The 10632-nt window shown below is 48.4% G+C and overlaps 3 protein-coding genes across 3 annotated transcripts; 2 read left to right on the top strand and 1 right to left on the bottom strand.

Moving 5' to 3' along the window:
• Positions 1–1017: 1017 nt before the first annotated feature.
• On the bottom strand, positions 1018–1509 carry ASPGLDRAFT_53550 (uncharacterized protein; the record flags this gene model as incomplete). The annotated part of the gene is made up of 1 exon (XM_022548012.1): positions 1018–1509. A coding segment is annotated over exon 1 (189 nt), but the record flags the coding sequence as incomplete, so codon positions are not given.
• Positions 1510–2835: 1326 nt separating this feature from the next.
• On the top strand, positions 2836–3214 carry ASPGLDRAFT_1207475 (uncharacterized protein). Its single transcript, XM_022540170.1, has one exon. The coding sequence runs from the start codon at positions 2873–2875 to the stop codon at positions 3107–3109; it is 237 nt and encodes a 78-aa protein (XP_022395254.1). The 5' UTR covers positions 2836–2872; the 3' UTR covers positions 3110–3214.
• Positions 3215–3453: 239 nt separating this feature from the next.
• Positions 3454–9676, top strand: ASPGLDRAFT_182453 (uncharacterized protein; the record flags this gene model as incomplete). The annotated part of the gene is made up of 1 exon (XM_022543026.1): positions 3454–9676. One exon carries the CDS (start codon positions 3454–3456, stop codon positions 9568–9570), a length of 6117 nt encoding a protein of 2038 aa, XP_022395253.1. The 3' UTR covers positions 9571–9676.
• Between the last annotated feature and the right edge of the window lie 956 nt (positions 9677–10632).

Raw genomic sequence — 10632 nt, 5'->3', positions numbered from 1 at the left:
TACGAGCTCTTTTTTTCTTTGTTTTCTCATTTTCAGCGCGTAATTGCTTGTTTTCTTGCTCAGATAATATGCCTTGATGCATCGCGATTTGGCAGCCTTTAATAAGCTGATTTAGCGCAGTTTTTGAGGGTGTTGGGGGGCTGTTTGAGCGTTGTTTTAGGAAGTCTTTGATTAATGAGGCTTGCTTCAATAGCTCTTTGACATTTGCAGGTGTTTTGGGGCTGAAGATGCTTGATCGACTGGTAGGGCGGCTTCCCGGGGGGGTAGGTGTATGAAGCTGAATATCAAGTTTTGATATCACTCGATTGGCATCAAGTGGTACTAAACCAGCCGCTGCAAAGCTATTTTGAATTGTGACTGATTTGAATGCCTCTACACGCGCGGGTGGATATGCCATAAGAAAATCAAGCTTATCAATGTGGTTAAAACCAAGCCGCTGCTTTTGATCAACCATGGTACCGTACGCGTTTTTAAGCGGTGAAAAACAACCAATATCAAGAGGCTGTAAAAGATGTGATGAATGTGGTGGCATACAGATTGATATGATATTGTTTTGAGCACAGATTTGGTCGAATTGGGGGGTCAAATGACTACCATGGCCATCAAGGATTAGAAGTCGATATTTGCCTTTTGTATGACTGTTTGTGGCTGGAATAAAGGTTTTTTCTAGCCATCGAAGGCCAATTTCATCCGTAGTCCATCCATTTAGGCTAACTTCAAACCACCAATCCCTAGGGAGCTCTTCAAACCAAGCTTGTTGATATTGCTTCCCTTTGAAGATTATGACTGGTGGAAGCACCCACCCACTTGCACCAATTGATTCCACCACAGTCACCCACTCACGATTCCCTGGTTGTAGTACTGAACGCCGGCCATAGTACTCTGATCAAGTAATCACTCTTGCAGTAGATGTGAGGCCCATTGCAAAGCCAGTTTCATCAAAGTTGTAGATATCTTCATTGAGGATGCCATACTGCTGAATTGTAGCTTGTATAGCATCAAACCACTCTTGAATAACCTTTGGATCCTCTTGTTTTGCACGTTGGTAGTCATACCTTCAAGAGAATCGTGTTTGGAGCTCTGGATGGCGTCGTACAAAGATTGATACCCAGTTCTTGCCAACAGTATCAGTACCCTGAGCTGCAAGCAATAAATTGGCCATTTCTTGCACCATTGTAGGCCGAGGCGCTGCTCCACGTAGATCCATTGAGAATATCCATTTAACAAGCAATTCCTCTTCAACTTCTGTGAGTTTATGGTTGTTGGCGCGTTTTTTCAATGTGAAATTGGTGGCCATTAAGGCGATTGGAAAAGGTGGAACGTGGTATATTAAATCGACATGCTGTTTCACGGATTGAGCTGATTTCTCCTTTTTTAAAAGCTTCTATAGCTAATAAGATGCGTCCCTCTTGTTCCTGCGAGTTTCGGTTCGATCGGGAACGATTTGGTGGCATGGTGGGTGGTTAAAGATGGGAGAATGCATAGAGACGCCAAAAAATGGATGGGTGGCCGGGTGGCCCGGGTGGCCGGGTGGCTCGGGAATTACGTTAGTAGCTTCGCCTTCGTATTAAGGCACCGGGACTGTGGAAGAGACGTTTTCCGCTCGCGCCTTCTCGTTAAATATTGACTATAGATAGCCAAAGGAACATACTGTGCTCGCCACCTTACGTTCCCTTCCACTTGAACAGATTGAGAGATGAAGCACAAAAATAGCTATAACTCCTCAATTGCTAGCCTGCATGGCAAAAATGACCTTGTGTACTTTCGCTTCTTGCACCTACAACACTAACACACCACTCAAGTAATGCATTGAAACCTTGACCAGGGCCTTTCTCATAGCGTCACCAGTTCCGCTTGATAAAAGCCTTGATTTCAGCAAAGAATTCTTCAAATGGATTCAAATCTGATGAGTACGGTGGCAAACAAACATACAAACCTTAGCATCAGCATCAGCACACAATTGTATGATCTTCTCAAGTTGAAGAAGCTGCTAGATGAGATTGCCAAAGACAGAAGCGTCAGTTGAACCCTGAAATACACAGGAGAGGACAATCCCATCTTGGGCATAAGCAGGCAGTATTTGATACTGTTGGTCGCGATGGAATTGGGAGACCGAAGGAGCACTACAACCAGAGGCGACCAAGCCATCTGCCTGAAGTCTATCTGTCTGTCACATCCAGGCTCACAAACAAAGACGAGATGCTCTGAGTAGAACTCTGAGATATTGTGAAAGTAGACATCCTGTAAGTCTGCATTGGATTCTCTAGCTCTCTGCTGGGTGGTCTTTTTGGACCAACCTCTGAAGGCTAGAGCCCTGCTAATGCTGGACTTTGTTACCTGTATCTGGAATTCATCCCACAGAAAGACTGCCGTCTCATCCAGGTATAAGCCAGGCTTTTCAAGCAGGTGCTCACAAAGGGCATCTAACATAAGGGGCGCGATAATCCGCCATTGGCCACGTGGGTTGGCTGTGCTTTGGCGCTGCCATATAGCCGAAGATGCGAGCGGATATGTTTAATAGATTGTTTGCTGCAGCCAGCCGCGTCTGCTATTTGGGATGCACTTAGTGGTGTATCACTATGTATCATGTCACGGATAAGATGAAAAGTTGAGAGAGCTAGCCTGGGAGCCACTTGTACACAGTGAAAGTAGATTATTTCTGATCTCGATGTCCAGCAGGCAGTGAGGGCTACCAAAGTTCGACATATGCCTTTGGCATAGTACCGCACGTCAGTTACATTATTATTTGGTACCCTACAACCAAACTATCACTTTTGGGATCAGGAGATATTCTGGGAGTAACTAAACAAGACCTATATGGAGGACTAGCCGAACGGAAGAGGTATATTGCCTAGCGAGAGCGTCTAGATAGATGATGTTGAACGAAATAGCAACAAAAGTCCCATTTGAGACTAGCGTCGAGGGGCATGAAATCCGTGGCCTGGCGTGGAGGGAAAGCCTGTGGCCGTGGGAATACGCTCACCTGATGCCAAGATGGGAATTGGTTAGCAGGACTCCTAAAACGGCCGCCGAAGTAGCCTTTTTCGGCCACCTGCTAACCGTCACATCAGTAAATGGAGCTGTATTTAATGCTCTTTCTATGAATTGAAAGGAACTGAATATGTTATAAAGTTCTGGAGCTAACCTCTGCTTGTATACAATGGTAGAAGCTGGTATACCAGTTTTTAGGTCCTGTCAATGTGTTATTGTTGAGATATTGAGGTCTAGTGGATTATGTTATGCATAAATGGGCCGAAGCGCTGCGATTGGATTTAAAAAATGACTCAAAGCTCGTATTAACTAGATCGGTCACAAAAGCCGGGGCCAAAGAGAAGGGAGACAAGGCTGAGTTCATGCGGCTCAACTAGTGCGATATCGACTGTCTCAGGCCTCTATTTTCCACTCACGACTAACTTCCTAAGACATTCAACCATCATCAACCCAAGGTCCATTATGTGTTCTCTATTCGATTCTGAGAGTAATGATTCCGTCTTGGTTGGCCCGGGAGACATTCGCGACTTCAACTCAGACAACATTCTTCCACTGCCAGCTGCAGACCTGGTCAAGATCAGACAATGGCTCCAGCCAACTGCGTATGATCTGGAACGAAGTGAATATTCCAGACATCGCGCATCGCATCTAGTGGGGACGGGCAAATGGCTCACTTCCATGAAGACATATCAGCAGTGGCACTCCGGCGATAATGGACTCCTATGGATCAAAGGCATCCCCGGCTCGGGAAAGTCCGTCATAGCTGCCTCGATTATCGACCAACTGCGCAAGGAAGAAGTTCCAGTCATATATTTCTTCTTCCGACAAATCATTGATGCAAACCATAAGCCTATCACCGCGTTGCGTGACTGGCTGTGCCAAATTCTGAATTACAGCCCTCCACTCCAGGTCAAACTGAAGGAGTACATTGATAACCAGCGGTCAATTGAGAGTCTCTCTCCGAGTGACATTTGGAAAGACCTCAAGCTGGCCCTAGAGTCATTCCCCAAGGCTTATTGCGTCACGGATGCCTTGGATGAGATGGACGAGGGGAATGACTGGTTTCTCCATTCCTTGGTAGAGCTGGGCCAGTGGCGCCCTTCAAATGTCAAATTCTTGATCACTTCACGTCCGGTAGCCTCTGTGGAGGCTCCTTTGCGAACATTCCCCGTTCTCCAGATTCGATTAGAAGAGCGACTGGTAGATCTCGATATTGCCACCTACGTCCAGCACAAGCTTCGGAACTCGCCTATCCCCAAAGAGCACTGGAATATCATAGAGGAATCGATTCCCGGTCGCGCGAATGGCCTGTTCTTATATGCAAGGCTTTCGATGGATGCGTTCCTTGAACCGGGTGCTGATGTGCACGAGGTCCTCAAAGCTCTGCCTACTGACCTCAACGTGATGTATAATGGATTGTTACGGGAACATGCGAAGCGCTCAAATGTATCTGATGAAATCCAGCTTCTCGTCCTGCAGTTTGTTACTCATGCAACACGCCCTCTACGTCTTCTTGAGATAGCCGAAGTGATGAATACTGTACACTTTTCAAGTGGCAGCCACAGCCTAAAAGAGACCAAAGAGCTGGTTAGAGCTGCTTGCGGCCCACTTCTGGAGATTCTGCCGGACGAGACGGTCTCGGTGGTTCACCACTCATTCACCGAGTTTCTCAAGGGATTCACCCGATCCAATGACTCGGACGATTCCGCATATCCGGTTCTCCATTCTGGGTCAACGAATCAATGTCTTGCTGTCGCATGCTTGAATTACCTCAGATCTGGATGTCTCGACAACCAGAGGGTCAAGAGAAGCGACAATGATGAATTCTACTATCCTAAAAAGGCAGAGCAAAGTGAACTGAGGCTGCAATTCCCATTCTTAGGATACGCCGCAAACAATTGGTACAAACACACCCGGCGCGCAGCAAGTGCCGGTGCAAACATGTCCCACGTCTACGACCTGCTTGACACATTCTTTGCGGAAAAGCATAGATATAATGTGTGGCTGGACATTGCCTGGCCCACTTCGACTATTGAAGGTGTCACACCGTTTCATGTTGCTGCCCGGACTGGATTGGCTCAGTACATAGCGCACTTGCTACAGACGGGAGACGTCGGTATAGAGGCACGGGACTGTAACCACAACACGCCTCTGTATTGGGCTGCAACTCATGGTCACACAGAAGCTGTCCAGGTTCTTCTTGACAACGGGGCCGACCCTGACGCGGAGCAAAATCAGGGCCTGAGACCGCTGCATCAAGCCGCCAGCAATAACCGTGCCGAGGTTGTTGAGGTATTGCTCGCTGCCAGAGTTGACCCACTTACTCCCAAGACCAGAGGTACACCCGGAAATTGGTGTGGGAATGCGCCGACATCATACGGACACACGCCTCTAATGTACGCATGCCATTATGGCCATGTCAAGACTGTGGCCAAGTTTTTACCATTCTTGAAAGATGTTGAAATCTGCCATCGAGCTCTTAGTTGGGCAGCAGACAAAAGTCGTGCGGCAATTGTGGATTTGATCCTCCACCATTCTGGCGTGGATGCCAATGCAAAGTGGCGCGGAGACACTGCCCTTTTCAGAGCGTGCAAAGCCAGAGACTTTAAGACAATTGATGTGTTGTTGAAAGCAGGAGCGGACCCAAACATATTTTGCGACAATGCTGAAGATGAGTTTGCTGGAATCTCGTGTATATTTTTCGACCAAGAACCTCGCCGACGCCAGGAACCAAGAGGGTTCACAGCGCTACACTCTCTGTGCGAAACTAACGGATATTCGAAGTCAATCCCGTCAGAGTGTGTAGAGGTTTTGCTCAACGCGGGCGCTGATGTCCATGTGAAGACTCCCGATGGATCGACAGCTTTGCATTATGCTTGTAAATATAGCACCAACCTGGTCAAGCCTTTGTTGGAGGCGGGTGCAGATCCTACCGCGGAGAATGATGCTGGAGAGACACCCCTCCACACCGACGGCACAACAGATAATGAGCTGTTACCCTTGCTTCTGGGGACAGGAACCGTGGATATCAACAGGCCTAGAAGTACGGATGGCAAGACACCGTTACTGTGCCGTCTCAAGGGAATGTATAGCAAATCAGTTGTTGCATTTTTGGAGTACAAGCCCGATGTCAACGCCACTGACACCGAGGGAAATGGCGCTTTACATGTGGCTCTAAATGACCGGCATATTAAAACCAGCGTGATTGACGCTTTACTGTGTGCCGGGGCCGATCCAAACCTGAAGAACAGACACGGCAATACACCATTCCATGTCATGAAATATGGTGTGGATGCAGCGCTCATCTGCAGGCTTTTGGATGCGGGGGCAGACCTTGAGGCGCAAAATCTCGCGGGCCAAACAGTTCTTTTCACGCAATTCACTTCACCAGAGATTAATAAAGAAGGAAGGCCAGAGATTTTTGAGATGCTCATCAACCAGGGCGCCCGGACAGATACTCGCGATTACAAAGGCCGAACTCTATGGCATCATGGATGTGAGAAGGGGAAGCGCTTAGACCATCTGAGAAGCCTAGGGCTTGAGCCGATCGTGACAGACCACGAAGGAAACACACCATTGCATGAGGTTGCCGCCGCGACGTCTCATAGTAATAAGCTGGAATCTATGAAGCATTTGATGGGTTTAGGCTTGGAAGTCGACCAACCGAATCACCGAGGCAGAACCGTCCTGCACATCCTGTGCTCTAGGACCGACTATAAATCCAAATCATCCAAGAAAGACCAGCCACTTGATTATGTTCTCGGAGTGTCCAAGAACGTGAGCCCTAGTGACATTGATGGAATTCAGCCACTGCATCTTGCCGCTACAATTTGCGAAAATTTTGTTTTCAAACTTCTCAACGCCGGTGCAGATTTGTTTGCTGTCACCCATGAAGGCATGACAGTACTTCATCTCGCAGCCCGAGCACGTCAATTCGGCATTGTGGATATGATTCTATCTCGACTTGGCATATTAGAAGAAAAGGATCGCATGGCATTTGTCAATCAGAAAAACTGCAAAGGAGAAACAGCTCTACATTACGCTTGTCGCTCCGGTCGCCCCGAAACTGTCAAATCGTTGCTTGAAGCAGGCGCAGATCCTAATTTGTTAGACAACTCCCAAAACTCACCCTTCACCATGTGTGCCGATTTTGAGAATGAACAAAAGCTGTGGCGCAATGATCAGCAGACATGTGTTGAAGGCCTCAATGCAGCTGGCCTTTTGCTGAAAGATCGTACACGTCCGTTTGGTGACAGGAATCACAGAACGGGTCGACATGACTTCAGCCAGCTTGAAACAGAGCACGATACAACGCGACTGGATGAGATCATGGATTCACTTGTCCAGTATGGTGCTGTAATTACTGGGGACCATGGTTGTCTTCAAAGGGCGTGGCGGGCGGTGATGCTGCCTCAGTTTGGCTATACCATCGACTGTATTTTGCACCTGGAGGCTCGTGTTACCGATGCAAAGATCACTGGAAATTTGCACCGTGACACGGGCTTCCTTATTGCTAGCTATTGTCGCAAAGCGGAAAAAGAGGCCTTGAAAGAAAGCACCAGGCCCGAAGACGGTGAGAAATGGTCCGAGAGTCGAGCTTCATCCGCGCAGCGAAGCCTTCTGGAGAGTGCGTTGGCCATGAGGCAGTATGATCTATTTGAAGAAATAGCCACGGACAGTGCCTGTCTCATAGTCCCCGGTTACCAGGGAAGGACAGCCTTGGATGATCTTGTCCACTGGGGCTATAGTGACATATTGGCCCGAGTCTGCAGTCGAGAACTTGCAACTAAACTTGATGATCATGAATGGTGCCGAGAAGCGGAAGCAGCAGACGGCCTCAGCAGAGATTTTATTTCACCATTGATAGTATCTGCTTGCACGCGTCAACTTCCCAACATGGACGTGTTGAAGCAACTCGTTGAGGACTTTGGTGTCAGTATGGATGCCCAATGCAGCGAGCGTGTGTATCATGGTGGTGAATATCAGATTCTAATGACCACGAGCGCCCTTCATTACCTCGCCACCGGAAATTGCTGGTGGCATGTCGACGGAGCCCTGCCGTATTTGATAGAGAAGGGTGCCAATCTAAATCTGAGGAACCATGACGGAGCAACACCTCTTCACATTGCATTGGCATCCACAGAGGCTTTCTGCAAGGAAGCTGCCAAAATTCTCATCAAAGGCGGTGCAGACGTCAATGCCGTAGACGACGATGGCAATACATGCCTGTCAAAGGCAGGCAATGACTTGGATTTGATCAAGCTTCTCATCGCGCATGGCGCCAAAGTCAGCGCAGCAGCCATATTCTCTGCGATTAATCTTGGACAGGTTGAGATACTGGAGGTTCTGCTTTCTCAGGGCGATTATGCCAACCTGAGGTCGCCCGGTCCTACAAAGCCCAAATATGACGGCTTCAGCTGGAGTGACATTGTCGATTCTGAAATGTTCCCGCTGTTTTATGCATCTAGCTTTCAATGCCCTAAGACCCCGAATCTCAAGGCAACGAAGGCACGGATGATGACAATACTTCTCAAACACGGCGCAGACCCATTTGCCGCTTTTGTCAAATATACAAAGAAGCCAAGACCTCATGATGAGTCGACCGAAGAGCCAGCCCCAGAATTACCAACAAAAAGCCACACAATCATTCATAAAATCCTAAGCTCGGGGCACATGTTTCAGCCATTCTTCCAGATTCCATCTCTGGACCTTGAACGTCGGGACCAAAGTGGCCGCACTCTGCTGTTAGCTGCATCCAAGAATCACAAGACATTGGGAACGAGGATCATGCCCACCCAGGAGCAAGACACCACCAAAACAGTCTTTCAAGAACTCATCGACCGTGGAGCCAATGTCATGGCGCAAGACGATGATGGAAAAACCATTCTCCATCTCATAGGGAATTTCAAGTCCGACGCCGATTTCATTGAGACCCTCAGGGCTGTCATCATCAACAATCCCAGCCTCACTCATCAAACCGACCGGGCTGGTGACACACCTCTCCACTACGCACTGCGTCACCGCGCCCACGATTACGTCGACCTACTTCTAGAGAACGGGGCCGATCCTACCCAGCCAGACTCCAACGGAGACACGGCCCTTCACCACATTGCCAGCCAATTTAAAAATCGTGCGTTGTTCAAGCGGTTCCTGGCTGCTGGCGTCGACATCAACGCCCGAAACAACCAAGGCGACACGCCGCTCTTCAAGTACATCACGATCGATTTTGAATCGAGCTGCCGCAGTGCAATTTTTGGCCTTGATCTCTCTTTTGAACACTCGAGCGACGGAGAGTTCAATGATCCCGTATTCAAATTCTTCCGCGAGGCAGGAGCCGACTTCTTTGCGCGAAACAATGCACAATCATCTTTGCTTCATCTGCTCGCTGCTATCAAGGTCGACACCATATTCGGCAGCAAAAGTACTCCACTGGTAATTGTGGAGCGGTTCAAGTGTTTGATGGATTTGGGATTGGATCCTATGGCTGAGGATGCGAGGCAGCGGACTAGTTTGGATGTTGCTGCTGCGTGTGGGAGTGAACATATTCAGAAGTTGTTTGAGCGGAAGCCGATGGAGTAGGTCGTCAAAGGAGAGGAGTTAGGAATATAGCCACATTCAGAATTTCTCCAGTAACTTTATTTGTAATCCTGGATTTCGGGACTTCAAACATTCTGCTATTCTTGACACAGTCCTGTTTTCCACGCCTTATGATCGTATGCACTAGCCATTAACTAAAGTGATAGGATAAAAAGGCACAGCATGAGCGACCCCGCAGAGCTTATGCCGACGCTGGAACCCCAAGAATGCCAGGAGTGGCAACATATATCATGACAAATCAGTAAAGTGATGTATCGACTGCTGGCAACTTTAATCAGCACCACAGCCATGGAATTGTAGGCAATAGACAGGCTCATCATGTATTTGCCGAGCATACTACGGATCCAGACCACTGAGCAACATTGAAGCCAAAGAAAGCATAGAACGGGGTTGAGTGGGATAACATCTGCCGAGAACAGAAAGCTATGGGTTCAGAACCAACTATTCTCTTGGAAATAGACCCGGGCCACATTTTATTGATTCAAACAAAAGTGATTGCCCTTGACCCATACTCGCGGTTCACTCCAGAAGTCAAATCTCAGTAGCTTGAAGTCAACCGGGCATGTCAATGTGCGACGATGGGAACTGGTCATCCCATGTCCATGGCCCTGTCTGAAGAGATGCGCAAAAAAAGGGAAAAACAAGCAAACAAAAGCAACAAAGAAACAAAGAACAAAAGAAAAAACGTCGAGTGTGGACTATTGGAGGGAATAAGGCCTTTAAAAGCACCATGGAGCAACCCCAAAAACCCGGGAAAGTTCCGCGATCATTCCATGTGGGCCCGAGGGATCCATGGATGCGGCAAAAGTCTCCTTAGATTCCCTTTCCCCGGAGATGCCAGTGTCTCTCTCTAGCCCCCTCCCTCCCCCCCCCTCCCCCAGCAGATGGCGATCCATGAGAGCCTATCGCCGGACTAGATACCTAGAAACCTACCGATCAGGAGAAGTCTTTGGCCATGTTTTGCGAAGACCAAGGCATTCCGACACCGGCAAGGCGAGGGATCCGCAATTTCGTGGACAGTCGACATGCCAGTGTCAAACCATG

The sequence above is a fragment of the Aspergillus glaucus genome (assembly GCF_001890805.1).
Source record: "Aspergillus glaucus CBS 516.65 unplaced genomic scaffold ASPGLscaffold_46, whole genome shotgun sequence".
Taxonomy (NCBI): Eukaryota; Fungi; Ascomycota; class Eurotiomycetes; order Eurotiales; family Aspergillaceae; genus Aspergillus; species Aspergillus glaucus.
The sequence above is the reverse complement of the archived record's forward strand: the minus strand, read 5'-3'. Positions and strand labels throughout refer to the sequence as shown.

What these genes read in the sequence shown, in the direction of transcription:
- ASPGLDRAFT_1207475 (XM_022540170.1), top strand. Translation starts at nt 2,873, where the DNA reads ATGATGTTGAACGAAATAGCAACAAAAGTCCCATTTGAGACTAGCGTC.